The following is a 27,069-nucleotide window of genomic DNA, read 5'->3' on the forward strand; positions in this document are numbered from 1 at the left end:
GTACACAGAAATTCTTGATATTTTTCAACTTCCTGTGACTCTGTCATTTCTTTAGAATAACATGTTATTAAGAAAAGATAACTCTAATATTTGGATATAGGTACATTCTAGGGTGACTAGTTCACATTTTAAATATCTCCCTGAAAATTTAAACATACCATCCTTTGTTTAATGAGGCTTGTTTTAAAAAAACCACAGCTTTGTCTTTTCAACTCAATAACCCAAGACACCTTCAATGGCAATGGAAACTACATTTATGCTTAATTTTCATATTTGTGACAAATAAATATTGTGCACAGTAAGGACAGATAAATAAATATATTTGTAATGCCCAGTTTTCTTGAAGTTCATTAGAAAACTGAGAAAACTTATTTCACCTTATGGGTTTTTTCAACTTACTAGTATATGTGATAACTACAGTATGAGAGACTTGGGCAGTCTCCATCAGTTATTAGCTGATCATAAGATCACACCATGGATAAAACAGTAGTCTACTTTAGGGGGTCTCTGGAGATAAGGGGGAGATGGCCTCCTTGTATACATGTTGAGGAGGTTCTGAAGGTTATGGATGATTCCCAGTCAACTATCCAAAGGCACCTTCTAAATTCATTTTTCTCTCCAGCTTTAAAATTCCTTGATGGACACTCCAAAATGTTTTGAAAGTACTTTAGATTTATACCTATTCTGCCATCCTTTAGATGAAATGTTACTTAAATGATTAATTATTCTATACATATTTGGAGGGTCCAGTTAGCTTTAAAAAGAGTTTATCTTGAAACAAGGTAGAGAGGAAAAAATGATATTGAGTGCTCTGCTCCAAAGTCAACAGAAGGTCAATAACTTTCTTCACTCTCTTTTGTAAACCCAGAACCAAATATCTAATCATCTCGCTGGCAAAAGAAACAGAACAGAACAAGTGGGTTTTCATATCATGAAAATATCAGTTCTCCTGTATGCGAGGCCTGATTTCATAACACACCAGGAATTACTCCCACATTTAATTAAAACAGAGCAGTTCCAGTGAAACAATGAGTAAGACACATTCTTGAACGTAACTCCTTTCAATTTTTCTTAAATTGGCAGCGCTCTCCTATCAAGTCCAGTTATCACGAACATTTCATCCATTCCCAATGGCTCAGGAGGACAAATTAATCACTCTGGATTATGTGATCTAAAATATGGAAACCTGCTCTCTCTTAGTCAATAGCAGCTGTTTGATTAATCTAGTTTGTTCCTGCACTCACATGGGGAGTAGATCTATCTTAATTCTTTTAAAGCATTAAAAAGGGACTCTCTCTCTATAGATATTCATCTTTTGCAAATTATTTTACCCTCAGGTTACACTCGTACCCTTTGTAGGGGGCACACACCAGGTTTGGAAATGAACAAGTTCTGTGCAATGAAGTTGTTTTGCATTGCAAAGACGACCGCGTGTTTCCATGACATGATCTAAGTTCTCCTAATACCCTGATAACTGGATGCTTCATCCGTATGCTGAAAATTTCCATGGCTGTGCGTTTCAGTCACAATTTTAAACCTTTCAAAACGTAGTTGCTCTCTTTGATATGAATGTACCATGTTCTCTGATGTAGGCTCATAGGTCCAACTAACTGAAAGCCTCAATTTGTGGGAAGAAGAAAAGCGAGGCTGGGGACACAGCACAAACGGTGTTTACGCCACTGAAGTTCTTTTGAAATGGAAAGGCTCTGCATGAAGAAGCGCACAGTTATGCCACTGCCTCGGCAATTCCAGCGAGGAGCTCATCTTCAATGTAGTGCTCAACGTAGGTGGCAAAACTGTAATTTTCCCCTTTTTTGAAACTATTTTTTCTTCTTTTATTTTTGAAATTCTCATCTAAGCGACAGTTTCTTGTACTATAGTGACTCCTGCTGGGAGAGGTAAGTTGAAGTAGCTGAAGGTCTCTTACAGATATATCAACTCCCAGCCAGTAAAAAAGATGTCCTAAACGCAGGAGATGGAGTTAAACTGTTCCCCTACCTTGGACGCAATGGCTTCTTTCATCACTAAGAACAAACCCCTAGGTTTTACAATTGAGACTGAGAAACTAGTACAGTACTTGTACAATTTTTGATCTACAGCATCACGACGTGAAGCTGCAACAATTAGATGTAAAGGGTCCATTCATGAGGAATAACATCACTTTGACCCTTTGTGTTAGCTCCTACTGCTAATCTTTCCATAAGCGTGAACTTACTTTCAATTTGAAGAAGATGAAAAAGTCTTTTGCAAAACCCCAATACTGTTTTCTGATCTATGTACCTGAATGGAGAATCGTAGTCTTACCTCGTTTTTTTCCACTACAAGCCAAGCTACTTGTAATCCTTCCAAACCTTTAAAGGGGACCTCCCTTGTTAGCATCTCCCAGAGAACCTGGAACAAAAAGAAAATGGAATTTTTATTCTTGTACTTTATATTTTGGCATATTACTGAAACTTTATGTAACACTTAACTGTATCCAATTACCAGACACAACCAATCCCATCTGTAGAAACTTGGGCAAAATGTATATATTCATGCATGGGACTCCTTCCATATATTATATACATTTTTTAAATAAAAAAATTCTGATTTAGAAATTAGAACATCTAGAGCCAAACTTCAATTTTTATGAGAACAATGGACTTAAGTGATTTAACTTTATCTTGTAAGTTATTAGAATTCTCACGTATACCCATAAATTAGATTTTATATTTTGTTAGTTAAAACTCTTCCCACCTTCAATCTCTGATATGTTTCACTATAAAATAAATAATAACTAGGAATTAAAACATTTTTAAAGGTCCAATATGGTCTCATCATAAAAAATAATCAAGCCTCAAATCTAAATCACTGGCTAAACCACTTATCCCATAATAGCAGGTACTTGCAAAATTGTAACATTTAGATTTTGTGTTTTGGAGAAAATCTCAAAATGTGTTAGTCTAAGGGATTAATTTTCATCCATAATTTGTTAATACTATATTCTAAAATGTAATAAATACTTTATGTACATTATAGACTGAGAATGTGTGTGTGTGTGTGTGTGTGTGTGTGTGTGTGTGTGTGAGAGAGAGAGAGAATCGATGTGTGTGTCCATCTGCCCGCAGCCTTGAGATCAGCACGATTAATAAATTGGCACTGGCGTGCCCAAAAAAAGCAAATTGATTCTGGGAAGGCTGAGAGCAGCCAATGATTTTGGTTTCATTTTAAACATTAAGTAATGGAGATTTTTATGCCCAGTTATTTTCTCTATTTATACAATTGAGCATCAAAATTTGAGTTTACCAATACTTTGTGAAGTGCAAAAAAAAAAGTAATTATGATTTTATCAATAATAATCCTAACAACCACTATCATTTATTGACTGATCATGTTCCAGGCACTGTTAAACCCTTTAGATATGTTATCAAGATTCACATTGACCCACTGGAGAGACATTATCCTCATTTTATAGATGAGGAAACTAGGGCTTAAAGAAGGTTAAATAAACTTGCCCACAACACTCAGTTATCAAGTGGCAGAGCTCAAACAGGAACCTGCTGTCTCACCCTGAAGGTCAAACTCTCAACCCCATGTCACCCTACAGAAGGAAAAGCTGAAGCACAGGGAGAAGGTGACATGCCATATTTCAGGGGTGGGGCCATGGCAGAAACAAACTCAGCAGTTCTGATTTAAATTTATCTGGTTCTAAAAACAAACAAAATTTCTAAGTAAGAATATAGACTGAAGATATATACTGCACTCCAGCAACTCCTATAAACCTTTAGCTCTATATCCACTATTTCCTCGGTCAATGCTACGTGAGCCAGACATGTTATTTGAGCCATAACATTTTCAATGAATTCTGGCTGACATGAAGATAATTAGCAGGAAAATCAGGGAAATTGGCAGATGCTGCTCACGCAGGAGAAAAAAAATTCACTGAAGCCTCTTTGGGCTTTTAATCAAATGTGTGAGGTACTTCTTTTGAGGAGCTACTGAATAATTCTATTTGAGGAACAGAAGAGATGAGGAAAAGGTAAGGGGCATCCCAGAAGGAGATGACTCTAGGGCAGACTGTAAGTAAAGGAAGGACGAGCAGGTGTGCAATCACCCCTGACGGAGGCCGGCACAGGGCAGGGGCAGGGGCTTGGAGAGGCCGAGCAGGAAATGGAGCTCCGCACTTCGTGGTATTTACCGCTCCCCTGGTGTTGGGCTTGGGGAGGGGAAGGGATAGGAAGCGCAAGTAAATTAATGGACTTGACATTCCTAAGGAGAATGGGAATCAGGCTCAAATAAATCAAATGCACCAGATCCAAAACGTTCAGATGAGCAGCCTCATGCCCCCCTTTTGGAGTCCGGCCCGCACGCACACTATATTGTGCACGTCCAGACACGAAGACAGACCGGGTTTTGTGAGGGAAAATGCAAAACCAAGAGCTTGGGGAATAACAGCAGAAAAAGATTTATGTCATTCTTGATTCCAAAGTATGCAGTTGGAAAATGTCCAAAATCTAGTAAGATCGTAGTGAATACTTCTCTAAGAGTTCTAACTCTGGGAAAATAAAGACAGTTTCACTTTCCTCCCTCTCCGTGTCTCTAAAGAGCTACTCTAGCTGAGGGAGCCACTTGATGGAGGTAAACCTACCGGGGATGGCGTCATGAACCGCTCAGTTCTGAAGCCCAAAGGAGGTCCGTAGTCTAATTCCAGGATCAGCACATCCCCTGACTTCCTATAATTAACTCACCAGATCCAGGAATGTATCAAAGAGTAGGAGGTCTGAGACAGGACAAGAGCTTTTCCTACACTAAACACAATGACATTTGGCACACAAAAAGGCAACTTTGTTGAGGAAGTCATCTGGAGGTCTAAAAATATATTCGACTCGGCCCGAAAATATCAGTTATGGGGATGCAGGCCAAACACTGTGACCTTTCACCCTGAACATATTTTCCAACTTGTTTTATATTGAGACGCCCTCCCATTTAAACTGCTCACAAGGAAATTTTCTATTTTCAGTTTACAGAAGAGAAACTTGGACCAGGCAGTGTACTTTCCCTGCCGTGGCTTTCACAAATAATGGGAAGCGGTTACCTGAGCTGCCCGCTCTGGAGCAGGGCTCCCAGGCCAGACTGGCGGTGACGCGCGCTCTCTCAGCCACTCTTATTTTCAAACCTGGTTTGGCTGAGCAGCTTCTCAAAAGGTAATGCTTTCTGCGCTGTCACCAGGGAAGCTTTGTTTTCAGAGAGTGCCTGGCCTGTGTTCTCAGAGGCTGCTTCCGCAACGATGATTGCTCTCCTTGAGTGTGTGGGTAACCTACTGAATACTCCTGGTTTGGTCCTTCAAGAGCCGTCATGAGAAGGGGGTAGAAAAATCTCTTCTAAAATAAAGAGAGAAACAACTGCCTGCCTAGCAAAGTGTACCAGCTTGGAAGGAAGGATCACAAGACCCATTCCTGGCATTCGCAGCCCATTTATTTTAGGGCTGGTTAGTCTTGCCATGTGTTCAGAAGGAACAGGATTAGCAAGCTGGGGAGGGCTAGGGACTTTGATAACATTAGGGGCTACATTCCTATAGCAAGTCTAAGAAAAAAAAGCAAAAATATATTGGGAACTTGGGGGTGGGTTTCCAAAAAGGACAACTTTTTAAAAAATATATATATTTTATTGATTTTTCACAGAGAGGAAGGGAGAGGGAGAGAGAGCCAGAAACATCGATGAGAGAGAAACATCAATCAGCTGCCTCCTGCACACTCCCTACTGGGATGTGCCCGCAACCAGGGTACATGCCCTTGACTGGAATCGAACCCGTGACCCTTCAGTCCACAGGCCGACGCTCTATCCACTGAGCCAAATCAGTCAGGGCAAAGACAACTTTTTTAAATGGTCTTATTCATCTGTCTGTGACTGTTGTGTGTGTGGGGGGCTCAAAGAACAGAACAGAGTTCTAACATATTATGGGATCATTTATGCAAAGAGATGCTTCTTCTGAGAAATGAGTCCTGGCTACTCACCTAGTTTTGAAAGGACATCAAAAATTCTAAATAACCACATTGCTTTCCTAGCTTGGTATCCTTTTCAAAATTTATACATTGCTAACTTCTGAAACCAGCCTGGCCCCTCCCGAACCACTGTCCTCTCCTGCTTTTAGGTTAACACCTACATCGAACATGGAATACCTTCTTGGTTTTCTTTTTTATTATTGATTGTTTAAACACAAAGGCTCTGGAAAGCAGGCCTGGTACTTTTTCTTTCACTAATGGTGTTTATCTAGAACAGAATGTGGGAAGGGGTCAGAATTAAATAAAAGCCCAATTTCCATTTATTATTAAATTAGGATATACGCACTTTTCTGAATGGAATTCTGCCTATATAGCTATGGGGTAAGAATAACCAGCACTCTCTTCAATACAGTAAAACAGAAGTTGTTTTAAAACGAACAGATTCACTGAAAAGCATTTCTGTTTTCACCCTAACATGAATGTAAAACTGATATTCAGAAGCAGGTGCTGAAATTAGTTAAATTACTTGACAGAACCATTTATTAAGCATTTGTTAAATCCCTCAAAACAAAACAGAGGCAGGGGCAGTAAACAAGTAGGAAACCGAATTCCCAAAGAGAAACGCCCAGGCCCGACGACTGGAAGGCACTGCACAGTCACTGGGAGGAAAGCTCTTAAACAAACCAAACCGAGCATTCGCAGCTGCGGAAAGGTGGTTCAAACTGTGTTTAGCATGAGGGGTCTATGGGTGCGAGTGAAAGAGATCTTAAATGGAATCAGAAGAAATCCTGAGCTCCGCAAACAGGAGTCACCTCTCAGCATCTTTTATGGTTTACGTGTGAAAAAGGAAAGCAGGCGGGCCCGTTTCACACTAAAGTCCCTGCCACGGTCAGCCTTTAGAAGAAGGCAATGGGTGAAGTTTGTTTTCGTAAATGAAATAATACTAAAACCAAAAGCTCACTCTATGCATAACTCATAGTCGTGTCTTCCAGGCGTAAAACTTCTGAGGTCAGGAAATTCCACGATGTGGGGAACCTTGTAAAAATGAAAGCCCTGTATGAGGACTGTGGGGTGCTAAAATGAGCCTCAAGTCTTAACTCACGTAAATGTGCAAAATCATTTAAAAACTATAATCACCCAACTATGCTGATGTATATTTATGTGCATGGGCAAGTGAAAGCAGTGAGAAGTGGGGTCTTTTCTGAGTCACTCTGAACTGTTCTTCAGCCGTGGTGCTCATCTTCCATCCTCTTGTTCCACAGAGGGGTCTGTAAAGTGTGGCCTGCTGAGGAACGCAGACTGGTGCTAACATTTTAAAGGGTTTAAAAAACAACAACACACCCAACACACACACAGAATGCAATAAAGACTATGAATGGCCCTCGAAGTCTAAAGTATTTACTATCTAGTCTTTTATAGACAATGTTTGCTGGCTCCTGCTCCACTACAATGAAGTCCTGTTCCAAATAATCCACTTTACCATTGACTTACTCTACAGGCATGTCGACCCGGGAAAGCACTCGCCACAGGGTGCCTCAGGCCCAACACCAGCTTAGGTTCCATCTAAGTTGCCTCTTAGAAGTGGCACTGGCTTCCCCTCAGCAGAGGACAAATAGCTCAGATGCATAAAAGTGATCAAAGTAAACATTCTAGTTATTACACTGTGCCAGGCATTCCACAAGAAACATCAGCCCTGACCGGTTTAGCTCAGTGGATAAAGCATCGGCCTGCGGACTCAAGGGTCCCAGGTTTGATTCCGGTCAAGGGCATGTACCTTGGTTGTGGGCACATCCCCGGTAGGGGGTGTGCAGGAGGCAGCTGATCGATGTTTCTGGCTCTCTATCCCTCTCCCTTCCTCTCTGTAAAAAATCAATAAAATATATTTTTTTAAAAAAGAGAAATATCATTGTCTTAAAACTGTGTTAAATTGTTGCATCCCACTTCTGTAGTTTGTTTGCTTTTTGTATTTCCTTTAGCAACAAGAAATGAGAAATGAACTCACCACACCATAGGAATATGTGTCACATGTTTCAGACACAGGAAGACTTTGGATAACTTCTGGAGCCATCCACGGGAAAGTCCCAACCAAGGACATGTGTGTTGTATGGTTATGGAACCGAGAGGCACCAAAATCGCAGATCTGAGAAAAAAGAAATAAGTATCAACTTTCTATTTCATGACTAATAAAAAACACAGTCATAAACACCTACCTCTGAAATTCACAATTTTTTAAAATTAAAAGAAATAGTCCTACCTTCAATACCCCATCAGCAGCTATAACAACTAAAAAAAAGAAAAAAGATAAATTATGAAAATCATCTACTTTGTTTATCTTATACTGAAATATCATAAAGTTCTATTTCTATCTTCCATATAGCATCATGATGGGTAAAATTAAAGTGGTTACTGTACTTTGAAAGATTCTGAAAGTAGGAGCTGACATGAAAACAAAATCAAAACAACAATTCCATGAGGTACTTAAAAAGGCTTCTAAGACATTTAGTTAAATCAAATGTAGTACTGTCCGGCAAAAAAATATAGATTAGTAGTAATCAGGAGAACCAAAATTTTACTTGGGTTCTGCCGCTAGGCCGCCAACAAGGTACTAAGGAAGTCAGTAGTATTATTACTTCATAGTATATATGTTTTTTTCCTCACAAGTGAAGAGTAATTTTCTTGAAGGCAAGGACAATATTCATTCATTCAGTTATTCATACATTCATTTATTTAACAAATATTTGCTGAGCAAAGCCACGTGCTCCATTCTGGAAGAAAAAGGTAAACAACTATCATTGTCTCTGCTCTTATGGAGCTTACATCCTAATGGGAGAGACGATAAAAGACACATCTATAATAAAGTGGGAGAAATTCCACGCTGAAAGGAGAGATTGCCATGTAACTAACAAGCAGGGATAGCTAACTGTAAGCAGGTCAGAGGGTGCTTTCTGGAAGAAATGATGCTTATGCTGAGACTAAAAGAACAAATTGGGATTAACCAGAGACTAGAGAACTGGGGGAGAAAAAGTAGTTTTCTAGGCAGAAGAAAGAGCCTTACAAAAAAGGTCAGCAGAGAAATAGGCATGCGATTTTGGAAGACAGGGGCCAGTTTCAGAAGAGCCTCTGAGAGAAATGGAAAGCCAGTGAATGACTTTTAGCAGAGGAATGAGTGGTCTAATGTGCAGAGGGGAGAGTATATTGGAGAAAAACAGAACTGGAGGCAAGGAGACCTGTGCGTGCCAGGTCTAGTCCAAGTGAGGGATGAGGATGCCCGTAGGCGGCTGGGGAAAAGGGAAGACGTGGACCAAAGTCCAAAAACATGTAGGAGGCAGAACCAACTGGGCCTGGACAACTGGATATGGGGGAGAAGGACTCAAGGATGCAATCAAATAAGGAGGTAATGGAGCGTAATGGTTGAACAGGAGCTCTGGAATCAACCGGTAATTCCTTTTCATCTAATTCCTGGTTTAGGCAGCTGGCATTGCCACTTCCTGAGAAAGGGAAGGCAGGAATAATTTTTTAGGGGATAGAGAGAAGATGAAAAGATCAATACTTTGGACTAAATACATTTTAGAATCACATCAAACGTGGCCACATCCAATAAGCAGATAGATATATAGTTTTGAAGTTGGGATCTGTTTGGGAATATTAATATGCATATGGGGCTTTTATAGGAGAGAGAGAATAAAAACATAAAGAGGGAGAGGAGCTCGGCTAGCGTGGCTCAGTGTTTGAGCATCAACCAGGAGGTCATGGTTCGATTCCCAGTCAGGGCACATGCCCAGGTTGTGGGCTCAGTCCCCAGTGTGGGTCATGCAGGAGGCAGCTGATCAATAATTTCTCCCATCATTGATGTTTCTATCTCTCCCTCTCCCTTCCTCTCTGAAATCAATAAAAAAATATTTTTTTAAAGAGGGAGAGGACAAGGACCCTGAAGAACGAAGTGTTTTGGCATTTTTTTTGGTAAGTCATGCAGTGTCTTGAACATGGTAGATGATTGGTTCTTATTGGCTGTTCCTAATGACCTTGGGGGGTGGGTAGGGGTAATCTTTGCATGATCTAATATATATAAATAGGCTAAGGGTAAATATAATACTATATATAAGCTATAAACTATTTCAGATAAAAATTGATAATACTATATTCAGTTATTTTAAAATCCCTCTATTACTTTTTCTGATTATAATATTGAAAGTACTTATTTTTAAATATCTAAGATTATAAAAACATATAATACAGAAAATAAAAGTCTTGTTATTCCCCCTTCCAGGAAAAAAAAAGTTAAAATAGGTCTATATTATTTCAATGTGTATGTGTTTTCCCATCAAATTACTATACAAATTGTAGTTTTAAGAAATGGGGACATTCTCCATTGTTATTTAGTTTTCATAGTGACAGCATGAAGAAAACACACCCATAATTTAATCATTCTCTTCTTATGAGATATTCATGATATAGAGACAAAGCAGATTAAAAGGAGAGAAATCAAATAACTTGCTTAGAGAGAAATTCTGAGTAGAACTAAAAATTTTAAAGTCATAAAACTCTAGTAGTTCCTACAAGATTCTAGATTATTTTTAATGACTTCCTGTTAGCCAACTATATGTCAAAAGTGTTTAGCGCCTGAACGTTAGGTCTAAGGAGAGCCAGAGGATAAGTGATAACCTAGAAGAAGGGCAGGACCATGAGCCACAGCCGACTAGCAGGGCCAACCTGGTGGTACAGCCTGATGAGTGGCAGCTGCCAACAACATCCCTTTCTCCACCCCCAGAAACCTCACAGTCCTGGGATAGGAGCAAGGGTAGCTGTTCAATTCCCTGCTCCTCTCCCTCCACTTACCATAACTACCCATTCTAAGGATGGCACTATTAGTATACACCCATTTCAAAGGCAGTGATTTAAAATTTTCATAAAAATAAATAGTTCTCTTCCTGCTTACTTAGAAGAATCACGTAGAATGCATGTAAACAATTCAATTAAAGCATGTAATTGAATTGATAGCAAGGTGCTTTTTACAAGTAGCAAACTCTGATGTCTACTTCAGCTCGTGCTGGCTCGAGATATAATCCCACTGCCTTTTTCCATTAACTTTCAAGTGACGTGATGGAAGAACCATTCTGTTCCACTCCTACTTGAAGGTAACTTACGTCTGACCTTGCAAGTCATTTTAAAATGCTCTCTCTCCATATTGCAGGATCATAAATAAACTTTAGAAAGTTCTGAAGGAGAGAAGAAAGAAAGAGTAAGGCTTTAATTTCTAAACTCCTAAATGTGCTGATCACTTTTGGGCACTACTCCAGGTAACATGACTGCCATAAAAGATTTACACCAAATAATTCAGAAGTAACAAGGACAAAACTCAAAACCACTAGTACAGAGAACCGTCTAAAAATAGGAGACGAGAAATACACGAGTTGGTGCTTTGATCCAGCAATAGCTCTTTCAGAAAACGATTCTAAAAAAATAATTAAGGATGTGTTGAAAAATTTTGCTGAAAAGTAAAAAATGTAAACAACCCACATATCTACACTGCACTATTCATACAGTGAAATACTATGTAACCTCTTTAAATAATATGGAGAAGTTTGATATTTATTAAGAGTGGAAAGATTTTCATGGTATCAGTGGTTAGTCAAAACAGCAGGTTGCAAAAGATATGAAAAGTATGATTCTTATTTCTATACACAGGTGCATGTATTTTGAAATAAAATAGGTAAAATAAAAAATTTACCATTTCTTGATTTGAGATCTCTGTGAATCACCTTGACAGGAGCTTCCATATGTAAATAGTGCATTCCTTTTTATACAGAGGGAAGAAAGGCCCATTAATACTGTTTTTCAACACTGTATCAATATTACCTTTCTATTTTAAACATCAGCAGTAACATTCACATTTTGCAAAGGATTCAATAAAATAAGGGAAGACATGTCATGTCTACATTAGGCCTGATGAAATAGAGACAAGATGTGTCTACGTAAGGAAAATCCATATGCTAAGGAAGACATATGTCTTTGATCTCTTGGAAGTTGGAATTTGATTGTGGGTAAAGCTAGCTTCTTATAATACCTAATAAGGATACCTTATTTTCTGGAGTCTGCACGAAAATAGCACAGTTACAACTGGAAGAATTGTTCCAATGACTAAGGTATTCCACTGCCTTCTAAATCGGTAAGTTCTGACCGAGGTGTTCTGTTTTCGTTTGGATGTCTCCGGTCACCCAGTTAGTTGCAGCTTGGCTTATTTTCCCAGTGCTCATTCCAGTGAGACCCTGGGGGTGGAGGTGGGGCTGTGTGTGTGTGTATGTGTGTCTGGGGAGAACTGGCTGGATTCCTCAGCTGTGGTTGCTAAAAGATTTTATGATCCTCAGATAGAAAAATAATATATAGTAGTTACAAAATATTTTATCCTTCTTACAAGAATAAATCTTCGAGATAATCTATATTTATAGGCACTCCAAATTCTTCTTCAACATGTTTAGAATATAAATCACGTTACTTCAGTAAATTGGATCCACAGAAATTAAATAGAGTTTTATTATTTTGAATAAAAAATTATACTCTGAAAGACACATATTTCACACTTACCCCTTTAGTAGTGTTTGACTGTTTTTTTTTTGTACTTATGTATTGTCTACCCCATTAGAATAAAGATAAAGAACATTTTCTATGGAAAATTTCCCCTCCTTTTATTTCTCACTTTGTCTTTTCTAAGTAATAGAAGAAATAGCCCCTCCCCTTTCCAAATCAGACAGGCTCCTTTTTGAAATAAATTATCCGTTAAACATAATAGGCTTTGGTTCTTTTTTAAATACACAGAGAAGTTCAATTTTATAAAGGTTAATTGTAAAAATAATCTATCATGTGTCTGCTAATCTGATTATTACATATTGAAGAATCATGAAAGAACAAAGAATATAAGAGAATTTAAACTCCTGCCATATAAAGATATTCCTGAAAAGAGTCAACTTAACAAAAAAGTATTACTGATTTAAATGATCCTAAACACAATGTAATTGGAATAAAGGAAATCTAATAAGAAGTTCTGCATACTACAAACTGTGAAAATTCAATAGCTACAACTTGGGTAACTTTTAATAATTTTTATGACTGAATTTCATAGTTCTCTCTCTCTTGCTTTAAGAATCAAATTCCCGAATTACTATTTTCAGGTAGAACTGGTTTAATTATTATTAGAGGTACAAGTAGACAGTTTCTTCACTTGTGACAACTAAGGATTTCAAAAACAACAACACTCAAGTATAAAAGCTTTAAATATTGGCACTTTTCTCCTCATGGCAGATATTATGAAAAGAAGTCGCATAAATTATTGTGTATAATACACAGCACACACTTACAGAATATTTAGTGTTCATAAACATGGTAGTAATCACAATCATATAAAATTCTATTTAATTTGTTTTTATAGTGCCATCTGTAATTCTGCCTTATTTTTATTGTAAACAATTAAGAAGGCTGAAAATACCTTCATCCGTTTTTAAGATTCAGGGTTTCCTAAAAAAGATATGACTGGTATCATTTGGAAGAGATTTAGAATCAATGATGACCATTTTGAGACTGGATGCAGGTTTATCTGCTTTAATTGTTCCTCTTACACAATGCTCATTGAATTGCAAAAATTTCAGATATACTTGCTGGCTTGCCCTCCTCCACTCCTCTCTCCACCCCTCTCTCCACCCCAAAAGAAGAGAACCTTTTTGGTTTTGAGAGGCATTCTCTCTGCAGTGATGGTGCAGTGCCTATGTCAAAATGCATGAACCAGCTCTTCCTAAAAATGAATTGTTCATTCTTTGATTTCTCAGCATCTTGTTACTATAGTGCCTTCAATCTTGGTCAGACTGAAAGGTACATAGCTGAATTTGCAACGGAATAAATGAAAATCAAGCCTTCCTATTTAATCTCCAACTTCTACATATAGCTTTATCGGAGAGGTTTGAAGTCATTCCAATAGCACTGACTTCTTCTTCCTTTTATAGCCCATCTTAAATAGGAAGTATGACTTGTAACTGTAAACAAACAAGTATCTTCTCTGTCTCACTCTACTGAGCGTTGGCCAAGCACATTAGAACTCGCCTTTTGGATCAATTCACCAGCCACAAAAACGTGATCTTATTACTTTGTAGTTTTGGACACTGTCCCATGATCCACTCCCGTTCTCTCCATCCCTGTTCTTTGCCTCTGGTTCCAGTTTGCTACTTAGTCCTGTTTCTTCTCCTCTTTGTCCCCCTGATATTGAGTGCCAGCGGTCTTGAGAAACCCCAGGAATGACAGATGATCTGGAGCCCAGGTACTACCCCCCAGACAGGGACTATGCAGGGGAAGGGGCCAGGAGGGACGAGGTTTACAGGCTGGGAGCCAAGCAAGCTTAAGTAGAGTGTGCACAGAAGGAACCAGAGTGACTGATGTCAGCTGGTTTATTGGCTGTTTGTCCATCCTAAGTGCCATTCCATATAATAAAAGGTCACCAACAGTAACGGCGTAACGACCAGAATGATGGATCGACCAGTTGCTATGAGGTGCATTGACCACCTCTCGGTCCCTCCCCACCAGCCCACAGGCTCTGATCGCTGGATGGCCAACAGGAACCATGGGGAACCTGGGTAGGTGGCGGTGGGGTGGGACTGGGGACTGACGAGCGGGCAGAAAGCCGACCACTTGGTCCCCCCCACTGGCCCGCAGGCTCAGATTGATCGCCTGGCCAACAGGAACCAGGGTGGGTGGAGGCGGCGGGGGAGGACTGGGGACTGGTGAGTGGGCAGAAGATGGCCCTGATTGCAGGCGAGACCTAGGGACCCTACCCATGCAGGATTTCGTGCGCTGGGCCTCTAGTTAAGTAATGATATAGGTGTTATAGGCTGAGCTTACCCCTAAATGCAAATGTCTGTAAGGTGAAGTGCTTTAGGTCAAGGACTGCTTATATATGTACTTACATTCATGTCAGTGTATTTCCACAGTGCTTCAGGCAGTTCCCAGTAATAATAACCCTGCTTACAAACAGGTGGTACCTGTGTACTACTGACATGCAGAGAAGTGACTGTGATGTTACATGAAAATGTCTTGAAGAATGTGAAATTTTAAGGCTGATCTGAGATGCCTGATGCATGAATACACAATTAAGTTAATTAACACAGCCAAAGCGTTAAGTACACATTCTTAAATGTAAAGCTTATTGTTTTTATAACATAATGAAATATCATTTAGCAGCAGCATTTAGCATGAAACTTAAAAAAAAAATTTTTTTTCACTTTCTTTATTTGAAGAATTTGGCAGGTGGTAATGAAACTTAAAACAAACAAGATAATTCCCCAAAGGAAAGACTATTATTACTTTTGGAAGTCACTGTATGACTTCCCAGCTTATAGAATCTGGAGTAGCAAAACTCAAAGGAGTTAATTGTCCCAGTAACAGGCTTTCTAGAGGTAGTTAGAATACAAATATAACTATCAGTGTTCATTATTTAGATTATGTTGTTTCCAAAGCAACTTTGACAGTTATAAATAAAACTCAGAAATGTTCAGTTGGGAAAATGGAAAAAAAAGATAAAAATAAATGGAATTTAAATTGCTTCAGAAAGCATTAGTCTATGTAAGAATTTATGAGGGAAAAAGAACTGGGCACCTTGTTTAGGGATTTTGTGCATTAAAAATATATAATTTCCAAGGGTGATTTCCAAGTTTACATTAAATATGAAATAAAATCTGAATTGCTTGTACATGGTAGCACAAATCACAATTTTTTTGCAAGTGGTTACTATTTTTAGTATATTACTCTGTATACAAAATGAATAGAACTAATCCTACAATAAATCATGTTTTCTGCATAATGAATCTAAGTAGAGACTTGCAGAACAATAACAGGATTATGATCTTTCCACTTAATTTGTCAAGCAAGCTCATCGATTACATTGGTAAAAAATGTGGTAAAAATGGCTGTTCTGGAGACACTGATTTTGTGGGGACTTGGTTTTAGGGAAAGAAATAAAGTAAAAAATGGAAAGAGAGAAAAGGAATGCATGAGTGAAAAGGCAATGACCTAAAATATTACTTATACAGTAAGTTGCAGAATTCTTGCTACTTTTGGTCTGAAAAAAGAACTTATAAAAGACACAGAATAACAAATCTTCTGACTTAAGTCACCATGTCAGGATGGGACATCCACCAATTCTACAAGAATTCACGAAGGATTAGGATTACCTTTGGCTACATCGGTGGCCCAGGTCATAATGTGTTCCATGTCCATCTCTTCACTTCTGTTACTGTTAATGTAATCATACAGTGATCCCAGGGAAGCATATTCTGTTTTTAATGGAAAGATAAGCATATAATTAAAAACAAGGGGCATCTCATAAATAAACCTTTATATTTTCATTAGGAAGATGTATTAAAGAACTTAACAAAAGACATCAAAAGTATATAAAAATATACTTTTCTAAAAGTGTTTTCTAAAAGTATAAAAATATACTTTTCTAAAAGTGGTTTCTAAAAGTTAGTCTTATCCTGGAAAGAAAACTGTCCAAGACAAGCACTAACAGAATGAATAGTTAATCTTCAGCCAAGGATAAAATCAAAAGTCACTTAAATGGAACTCAGAAACACAAAAGTGTATTGGAAGAATGTACTGGAAGCAAAGGCAGACATGTAAATAGGTATTTCTTTTAAAATGGCTATTCTTGTAAGATAGACAAGACTAAACACAAGTCAGAGTTTATATGACAATGTAAATAAATCAACCTTGCTGTGCCAGAATTTAGACCAGCCCTTAAAATTTAGCACAAATGGCCAAGAAAGTGAGACAACGCCTTTAAAAATGTCTCTGAGGTATACATTACATACCATAAAGTTCACCCACTCTAAGTGTACAATTTGATAATTTTTAGTAAATTTATATAGTTGAGCAATCACAACCACAATCCAATTTTTAGAACGGTTCCATCATCCTAAACAGTTTCCTGTGCCCATTTACAGTATTCACCACTCTCATTATCTACTTTCTCTCTCTGCTTTCTCTGTGCCTTTTCTAGATATTTCATATAATGGAGTCTACAATATAAGGGCTTTGTGTCTTTCTCTGTGTCCTTTCTCTTCACATAATGTTTACAAGGTTCATTCATACTGTAGCACGTATCAGCACTTCATTCCTTTTTATTGCTGAATAATATTCCATTGTATGGATTTACATTTGGTTTATTCATGACCACTCAATAGGTATTTGTATTGTTACTTAACAAAAGTTAAATAGCCAAATCCCCAGATTTTGGCTATTATGAATAATGCTGCTATGAAAATTTTCACAAATGTTTTTGTGTGGAAATATATTTTCATTTCTCTTGGGTAGATTCCTAGGAATGGAATTCTGGGTTATATAGTAAGTTTAACTTTTCTTGTAAGGCAGGATTGCTAGCAACAGATTCTTTCATTCTTTATCCAAGAATGTATTTATTTTGATTTCATTTTTAAAACATAATTTTTATGGATAGTTTTTTCTTTTAGCACTTAAAATGTTTACTGCCTTTTGGCCTCTATTGTTGTAGATGAGAAGTTAGTCATTAATCATATTGTCATTCCCTTGTACATGAGACATTTTTTTCTTGCTACTTTCAAGAATTTTCACTTGGATTCTATCAACAGTTTGACTATGATGTGTCTAGGTGTGTGTTCTTTTGCCTTTATCCTACTTAGAGTTCGTTCAAGTATGTAGAGGAATGCATTTTATCAAATTTGGGATTTTTTTGGCCTTTATTTCATCAAGTAGTCTTCTATTTTTTATTTTTATACCATTCTTCTCTTCTTTCTTTGCTTTATACATTAATTGGTATACCTGATGTTGTCCCATAGGTCTTTAAGGTTCTGTTAGTTTTTCTTCAAAATTTTTATTTTTCAGATTAAATAATTTCTATTGACCTAGTTTAAAGTTTGCTGATTTTTTTCTCCTATCTCAATTATGCTAAGTCAATTGTAGAGAATTTTAAATTTCAATTATTGTCTTTTTAAACTCCAAAATTTTCACTGAGTCCTTTTAAAAAAATTTTCTATATATTTGATGAGATTCCTTATTGGTTGGTTCATTGTTTTCACACTTTCCTTTAATTCTTTAAAGTCTCTTCTAGTTCTCTGAACATTGATGCTTTGATGTTTTGTATGTTGAATCCAATGTGTTAATTTAAAGAGGCAAGGTTAGTGCTATCATCCCCCAACCCATCTAGTTTCTCAAACTTAGCTCAGTTAACTACTACCCATGTACTCAGTATGGCTAGATCCTAATGCTGCAGAAGGTTGGTTGAAAAGTTCACATATTGTTTTGGTAGATACTTGTGAACAAACAATTTAAACTAGCATCTTTAGAAACAAAGACAAATCAGTACATTTTAACACATCAAAATTTGGCTAAGAAGTATCTTTAATAATCAACCTCATAGGTCAATAAAAGAGCTATAAATACACAACTTACAATTACCTCACAATTTTGAAACTTGTGTTGTTTTAAAGAAATGATTAATGTTAATATTTAATGTTACTTACTGGCCTTACAGGTAAATAAGTATAGATCTAAAAAGAACTAGTCCCTGATAACCAAAGATTTTGGGTAGGAATAGTTATGAGTAGAAAATATTAGAAGGGTTCATGAAATAAAGGACTGGCTAGTCTTTTAAAAAAAAACACACCACTAAATACAATCAAACATACTCATCCAATTACTTGGATTCTTTCTCCCTCTTTTGGATGAGAAGACAGTTTGAGCATTCTAGCTAAAAATGACTGTTCCATATCCTCCTAGGGCAGTGATGGCGAACCTATGACACGCGTGTCAGCACTGACACGCGTAGCCATTTCTGATGACACGCGACCGCTGAGGCGGCTGCATGCCGAGGATGAAACATTCGCTGCTCCTGAGGATGAAACATTTGCGAAATAATGTTTTTTCCTCAAAGTGACACACTACCCGAGTTATGCTCAGTTTTTTGGCGAAGTTTGACACACCAAGCTCAAAAGGTTGCCCATCACTGTCCTAGGGACTGAGAGTAAACTCTTGGAAAAAGGATTCACATCATGACCCAAGTCTTTTTTTTTCTACTCTTCATCCTCATCTCAAAAGAAACTAGAAAACTTCCTGAATAGTCCACCGAGTTAAAGTTAAAAATCTTATCCTCAAAAGCATTAAGCATGAAGGGCACAAGACAAAAGCAGAGTTTCTAATCTCTTTGGAGTATCATACTATCATCTTCTATATAAGAATAATTTAAGCTACATCTAAGGATCAGAAAACTGGGTTCAGATTTATAAGGTAAACACAACCTGTAAAAAGTAAATACAACAGACTAGGAAACAAAGAGCAATATGGGAACTGGGTCAGACACAGGGTTTAATTTTAAATTAGAAGTCTGATCTACAAGGTTAAGCATGGCTAAGACACTAACAATATAACCCTTTATTGGGTATTCAAGTTAATAGAAAAATATAAGCTCAAGATAAAAACTGCCACATAACTCATTTTAGGCACAGATCTAAAGATAGCTAATTGGGGATAAAATACCCACTACTTCAGGTAAAAATACCACTTAGCAGAGTAAAATCATGTTAAAATGCCTGCTATCAGAAGATGGAAATAACAGCAGCCATCCCCTTTGAGTTTAAGAACCAGTGTAACCACAGCTTGCACACAAGAAGAGGAACTTCTGTACAAGATCAAGCTGAGAAATTTCTACCACTCTGATTCTACCACTAACTTGGGAAAGTTACTAAAGTTAGAATTTTAGGCTCTTATTTGTAAAACAAAAATTATTTTACCCATCTCATAGGGTTATTGTAAGTATCAGATGAAATAATTGATAAGAACGTACCTAATCCAATCCATTTGTTTGAGTGTGTTTAGTTGTTATTTTCCACAATGACAATCCAAGTTCTTACCACTAGAGTAGAAGAAGACAGGGCTAATCTTTTAAGGCAAAGGACTGCCATGATAAACCGCCTGATCAAAGTTATTTACTGTAAAATTGAACATTATACTTATTATATACCTAAAGCTGCTGATTGGATTGTACAAGCATGAGTATAAAGTATCTAAAAAATATGTCTGTGTGTTTTTTATGGCAACATTTTCTGTGTGCTCCTTTTTGGAAAGGACATTTCCATCAGTTATAAACTGCTGTTCCAAATTATGTGATAATTTAGATCAAGGTCATTACCAACCCAGATGACCAAACCTGAAAAATATTGTTCTCATGTCAGAGACCTTGAAGAAAGAACGCTCTAATGGGATTAAAATGTCTCGCAAAGAATTATAACATGAATAGCTCAAGAAATCTTAATTTGTAAAAGGTCACAGTTACAAAAAACATCGCTCATTTCAACTAATTAAATGAAATTTTAGTTAAACGGCACCTTTAAATATTGGTATTGCAGCTGCAAGTGCATTTAAATAGCATTTACACAGATATAATTAGCACAATTAAACATGGGTAGAAGTGGAAACACCATTCTTAATTATATTGATATAATCAGTTTTATTAATGCTTTATAGCAACAAAGGTGACATCTGATAGTAGCACCCAATTCATGACTGAACCTGATATTAAACATTTTAGCATATTAAGGAATCTAAAGCTAGATAATTGGGGAAGGAAAATCAAATAATGAGTTCCTACCTGTGACGATTCCATAGTTGGGAGGTTCAAGAACTACTCCATAAAACTGGATGATGTTTCTGTGACTGAGGACACTGAGTATTTCTGCCTGTATAAAAATAAAAAATAAAATTTCACATTTACAAAAGTCTAATGAAATAGGTTCCCTATTTAATTTTCTTTTACATACATTTACAAGATATACACTCAATAAGTGTATAATGCTGATAAAACTCTTGTCGTTAGCAGCATTCTTGAAAGTTTAAGAATTTCTATTGAACCTTTCTGAAAATTTAAAGCTGAAATGGGGTTGAAGTGGCAACAAAAGAGGAGCCAACTCGCAAGCCAGCATAACTGATGGTGAAGGAGGATGACCAAAGAGGGAGGTACCATATTTATTTGAAGTGCAAGTCCTCTTTCTAATAGTCAAATATATTTCTTCTGCATAATGTCTCTTCTCAGAGGCTGCAGCAAGACTAAACTTCTACCAGTTGGATGAGCAGTAGATAAAATTAAGGTAGAGGTTTTAAACTATTAATGGAACAGATTCAAGTAATATCTATTTATATTATTTATCTAATCATTCATTAAAAATGTTATTTCTGGCCCTGGTCGGGTAGCTCAGTTGGTTAGAGAGTTGTCTTCATACGTCAAGGTTGCAGGTTTGAATCAACCAATGAATGCATAAAAATAAGTGGAACAACAAATCGATGTGTATGTGTGTCCCTTCCTTTCTCGCTAAAATCAATAAAAAGTCTTAAAAATGTTGTTTCTCTCCTACTGCATGCAAAAGGTACTATAAAGGCTAGAAAGGTAGATTATTGACTTATAGCTCTGATTGACAGGGAAGCCATACTTTACACTTTAAAATGTATTAAATACTAGAAAACTACTGTGGAGTGACGTGGTAAAAAATAAATTACATTTATTAAACTTAATTTCTGAAGTGAAAAAAATAAAAGAGATAGTACATTTATATCTGGTGTGTGTGGTATTTAAAAAATTACTCCATGGACCCTGATCTCTGATGTCCTCACTGATTCCAAGGTTCCATGATTCCATGAGAGTATGATAGCAAAAGACAGAAAAGCGGCTCATCCAATCATTCAGAGGAAGCAGCCTCCTTACTGCACTGTATTCAAGATCAAAAGCTCTCTCCAAAGACAGTGGGGTCTCTAAAATATCAATAGGATCCCATATTTTACAAAAATAAAAATTATACATATAGAAGAGAGACCAGGAAGAAATTAAACAAAATATTAATTGTGGATATCACTAGGTAGCAGGGAGATCCTAAGTGATTTTAAAGGTTTGTATGTTTCCAAATTCTTTATAATAAGCCTAAATAATTTTAAAATCAGAACAAGTAACACATGATTGTTATAGGCACCAAGTATGACTAGAACATCTATATATATAAAAGGCTAACATGCAAATTGTCCCCTTGGGAGTTCAACAGGGAGACCAGGAGTTCAATCGCTTGCTATGATGTGTGCTGACCACAAGGGGGTGGCACGGAACGAAGTAAGGCCCTGGCTGGCAACCGGAAGGAAGGCTCCTATCGGCCCTGATCACCGGCCAGGCCTATGGACCCTACCCGTGCACCAATTTCATGCACCATGCCTCTAGTATAAATATAAAAATATTTATTTGCATGGAAATTCTGATTTTCCTAGGAGAGAATGAGGAAGAATTGAAACTCTTGCCTTACATTTGCAGGACTCTACTAGGCATATAAAAACTAGTTTAGTGAATCTCTGAGCTGTGAGTTTCTCCTGACATGGCTCTGAAACAAACTAGTCTTTGCCTGGGTTATTCTTGGGAAGTTTCTCAGGGGCCCTGAGACCAAAGATGCAGGCGCTAGAAACTGAGTGTACTCTGATTGAGCTCAGCCTGCTCAGTGTCTGGATCAGTGTTTTAGTAAATGACGTTCCTCTTCCTCCTTACATTTGCTCCTATGCCTGCTGCCCTTTATGGAAGCTTTTCGCACTTTCCTCATCTTGCAGAATGTCTAGTGTAATATCACAAGAGAGAGAAAGGTCAGGTGCTTTCTACACCAAAACCACACAATACTATTTAAGGATGAATGAACAAATCGTATTTGATGATAATAATATTTAGTGTGTTTAAATAATTGCTATAAAGCATCCATGTGAGCAAATGTTTACTCTGAACAGTACAGTGAGAAGAATGAAATGCTGGTGGGCATAGATCTGTGCCAGCATTTATTCTGTTCTTTTACATGCATAAGTGTTACTAAGGCAATGATCTCATAAGAATGACAGTCGATCAATTATATAACCACAGTAGAAGCTACATTTGAAATTTGTATTTACCAGCTCACTGCTGATTTAAACTTTCAGAATGAAGACTTTGCCTGTTGCAGGGTCTGCAGTCCATGGCAATTAAATGAGCAGTTTCTTGACAGCCTTTTCCTGTTTTGGTTCTTCTCCAAGCATGCCCTTGCCTTGACATTGTACTTTTTCAGATTCAGAATGCAGAGGATTGCTTAGGCTTAACCCTTCCATTTCCAGTTTTCTTCCCAATACATTTGTTCATTTATTTCCAAAACCACCTCTACAGGTAAACCCGCCTTTTGTCAAGTACACTGTTCCCCTACCCACAGTGGCAGGTGCTCCTCTACCACGCACTGAGAAGGGAGCCCTAATTCTCAGGAGTGGGGCTACATTTCAAGCAGGCTCCCTGCTACAGACTGAATGTGTTCCTCTAAAATTGGTATGTTGAAACCTAACCCCCAATGTGATCAGGTCTTTGGGAGGTGAGCGTCATGAGGGTGGAGCCCCTATGAATGGGATTAGTGCCCTTATAAAAAAGACCTAGGATTGTTCTCTCACCCCTTCCACGACACGAGGAAACAGCAAGAAGACAGCCATCTGTGAACCAGGAAGCAGGTTCTAATCAGAAACCAAATCTGCTAATGCCTTGATCTCAGACTTCCCAGCCTCCAGAGCTGTGAGGAATAATGTTTGTTGTCTATATGCCTCCCTGTCTTCAGTCTTCTGTTAGAGCAGCCCAAATGGACTAAGACAGTCCTCTTCATAGGACTAGGCTGGCATAAAAGTTCACAGCTACTGAACTAGGCCTCTCATGATCAGAACGGGTTCAAAAAGACAATGCCACTGAGTTTCTCAGGACAGCATATCTCTTATCTTCGTCACCACAGAGCCCAGAGCTATTGCACTTAGCAGCGGGATATCAGGGACAAGGGAACTTCTTGCTTGAAGGACTCCTAAAACAGTGTTTCAAGTCTGTAAGACAAAAACACCTAGCTCTTACAGGCAGGACGTGGGTAGGACTTCCCCTCCTTTCTGTTTCAGGCTCTGATTATAAAGATAACTAAGGCCGAATGCTCAATATGAGAAATTAAAAGATTTATATGCACCAGGTCACAAAAACCAGGATAAAAAACAACACAATGCTGTTTAATTAATTGCATTTTCACCCCAAGCGTATCATGGTAGGGGCATTTTCCTAAAAGAAAAACTTGATTCTTACACATATGGCAAGATGGAAAACCAGGCCCTCTCCTCCTAAAAATGCAGCATACAGGAACAACTTAAAAAGTAGGCTTGACTTTCAATCCTGTATTTAATCACCAGAGTGTCATGCACAGGTCATGCTCTTTGAGGCGCTTTAGGCTTAATGAGACCCATTCACTAACACAGTCACATGACAAGCAGCAAACCTCATAGTTCTGTAGGTTCTCTTTCAAAAGCTGCCCTGTAGGTATTCAGGGAAATAAAGAAGGACAAATGAACCGAATTCAGGTTCTATAATTTGAAACAGCCTATATTCCTAATGATGTTTCATGTCACGAAAACTTTTCTCTGGAAGGAAAATGGCTAGAAATACTAAGAAAAAAATAAGCCAGTCGTTCTGTGCACTCCTGGGGCACAGCTGAGCGGAGCCCTGTGGGATTTATTACGAACATCCCCACTGCTGGGAAGCCTATTGCTCAGTGGTTTTCCTGGTGGGTTGCAGCAGACTCGCCGCATGTGGGCTCCCCTCCAGGAACCAGGCTGCTGCCTAGTTAAGTACACACCCAGATTCAGGGCAGACTAACCTGGCAGGATGCGAGGGTGGCTCAAACAGAATGAAACAAATAGCAAAGATTTAAGAACAGGGATTGGAGAGCTATTTCCAAATCATCAAAAGACTAAGAGATTTTACAGTCTTCGTGCCCACAACAGAATGTCACTGTGATGATAGGAAAAAGTCAAATATATTGTAAACAACTTGTATTTAGTTTGGGTGACAGAAGCATATACCAAACCCCAGATTTCCACTAAACAACTTAGGTAATTTGGTCAAAGTAGTAACTTGGTGCTAAAATTACATGGAAAACTTCCCTAAAGGGAGCCTATAAATTAGTCCCAAAGTATGAACTAATGAAGGATTAAGCTTCTAAAAAACTGAATAGCAATATAATTTAATTAAATACTGACTACATGAGTGGAAATTTAAATTCTAGTTCCAAAATAGATGGCCCTAAAGCCACCTGGTCACCCTGGACCTTGTTTTCCTAGTAAATGACTTGGTTGGACAAATTATTTTCTAGATTCCTTTATGCTTTAAATTTCTATGCATTTCTGTAAAATAAAATAAAAAGTATTATTAACAGTTCTTTACACAGAGTAGGTTCTCAATAAATATTTGATAAGCTGAATTGAGATAATTAATCATGATGTATCAGGACATTCTCTAGAGTCAAACAGGCTTGAACATGAGCCTGGGCTCTGTCATTTACACAAGCGAGCTGACTTTGAGGAAGTTATGGAACCTCTCAGGGCCTCAGTCTCCTCATTTGTAAAATGGGGACAGTAATCCTAGCCCAGTGCCCAGCAAATGCCAGGTGCTCAACTCATGCTAATTCCTTTCTCTGACAGCTTACCCTTCCTTTATAGTCAGCTTATAATTTACAGTGAGGTCAAGCTTATGGGCAAATCCAGATCTCTCCCAACAGTGGATTCCACCTTCATTTTAATTAGCTTTGTGTATTTATTATTTTCGACCTTCCATGTTTACCTATGTTTTTACCTCAATACAGCACTTCAACATTCCAAAGCACTTATCTTAGTTGACTCTCACAAAGAAGTTATTTTATATTTAAGATTTTAAAAAAGTAGGCCTTTGATTGGATTTGTTCAAGCTCACTTTCCAGGAGCTTAGTAAATGTCAGTAATAAAATATGAATCTAGGTTTCCTACCTCTGACTCTTTTTATATATTTCTCCCCTCTCTCTTTAAAGGAAAAGCCCAATAAAAATATGAGACCTTTCATCTACACTTTTTTTAAAAGTAAAAGCTGCCCTTTCTCAAAGAGATCCCAATTTACAGACTCCTCTATAATAACACCTAATATTTACTGAGTGCCTATTATGAGGTAGGCCAAGAACTTTGTGAAGATTAAACCTTTAAATCCTCACAGCAAACCATGAAATTGGGCCTACTATTACCTAGGCACAGAGAAACTTAAAAACCTGTCCAAGAGCATAGTAAATGGCAAAGTCAGGTTTTTAACACACGTAGGTGATTTCTAAGCCCTGCTTATAATCACTAAACCATCCCACTGTCCTTTACAAACCTAATTTGAATACAAAATGGAAGGCTAGTTTATAGAACATCCTAAAATTACAACATGCCTAGAAAATTCCAAGCTCTCTTTAGTTAGTTACAGAAGCATCAGAAACAATTCCTCATCAACTCCCTCATAGGGCCTCAGCGCTGGCCCTGCGGTACTGGTAAGGTTGCCATGCCTTCCTAACACTCAACTGCACTGGATCAAGTTAAGCACCGTCATCTCACTCTCCATAGGCGCTAGGCCATCAGGCCAGCTTGCAGCAACCAAATTTATAGCTAATAAAACCAGGTAATTGCACAGCATGAGGCACCCTCTCTCTATGCAAAAATTACATGGTTAGAAATTTAGAGCGACTCTCACAATCTGATTAGCTAAGTGCTTTATAATATTACTCTACAGTGCAACAGAGTTTGATTATTTACATCCCAAAAGAGAAATGTTTGCCACATTGATTATGGAAATCTGTAAATTCATTTAGAAGAATTCAGGCAAATTTAATTTTCAAATAGTCTGAAAAGTCCTCTAACATCTTATAGACTCCAATTAGACAGTATCTTGAATACCTGGATTCTTCAACTGAATTAATGATTTTACTATTTCTGGGTTCTGCCAGCATACTCAAACAATAACTAATGACAAAGGCATGGGTGTGACACCTGCCAGACTACTTATTTAAAAAGAAGTAGCAAATCCTAACAAATACACAGTAAAAATAATCTGGAGGATGGGAGATAACTTGATCAAAAGTATGAACATATTTAATAAAGCTTTGGGTGTGTATATCTGTGCACATGCACGTGTATGTTCAGCGGTAGTTAGGGATGGTTAGCCATAATGGCCCGGAGTAAAAGT

At 37.8% G+C, this 27,069-nt stretch overlaps 1 protein-coding gene across 3 annotated transcripts in view; it reads right to left on the minus strand.

Moving 5' to 3' along the window:
- Positions 1 to 27,069, minus strand: part of MAP3K20 (mitogen-activated protein kinase kinase kinase 20) — a 144,704-nt gene that overhangs the window by 66,129 nt on the left and 51,506 nt on the right. For all 3 annotated transcript variants that reach the window (XM_079782149.1, XM_079782150.1, XM_079782151.1), the window contains exons 3-8: positions 20,638 to 20,725; positions 16,190 to 16,291; positions 11,710 to 11,775; positions 8,236 to 8,264; positions 7,984 to 8,121; positions 2,305 to 2,391 (exon numbers count right to left, since the gene is read on the minus strand). In XM_079782149.1, coding sequence (XP_079638275.1) covers positions 2,305 to 2,391; positions 7,984 to 8,121; positions 8,236 to 8,264; positions 11,710 to 11,775; positions 16,190 to 16,291; positions 20,638 to 20,725 — 510 coding nt within the window. The remainder of the gene's footprint in view (positions 1 to 2,304; positions 2,392 to 7,983; positions 8,122 to 8,235; positions 8,265 to 11,709; positions 11,776 to 16,189; positions 16,292 to 20,637; positions 20,726 to 27,069) is intronic.

Source organism: Cnephaeus nilssonii, assembly GCF_951640355.1.
Source record: "Cnephaeus nilssonii genome assembly, chromosome: 10".
NCBI classification, from domain to species: domain Eukaryota; kingdom Metazoa; phylum Chordata; class Mammalia; order Chiroptera; family Vespertilionidae; genus Cnephaeus; species Cnephaeus nilssonii.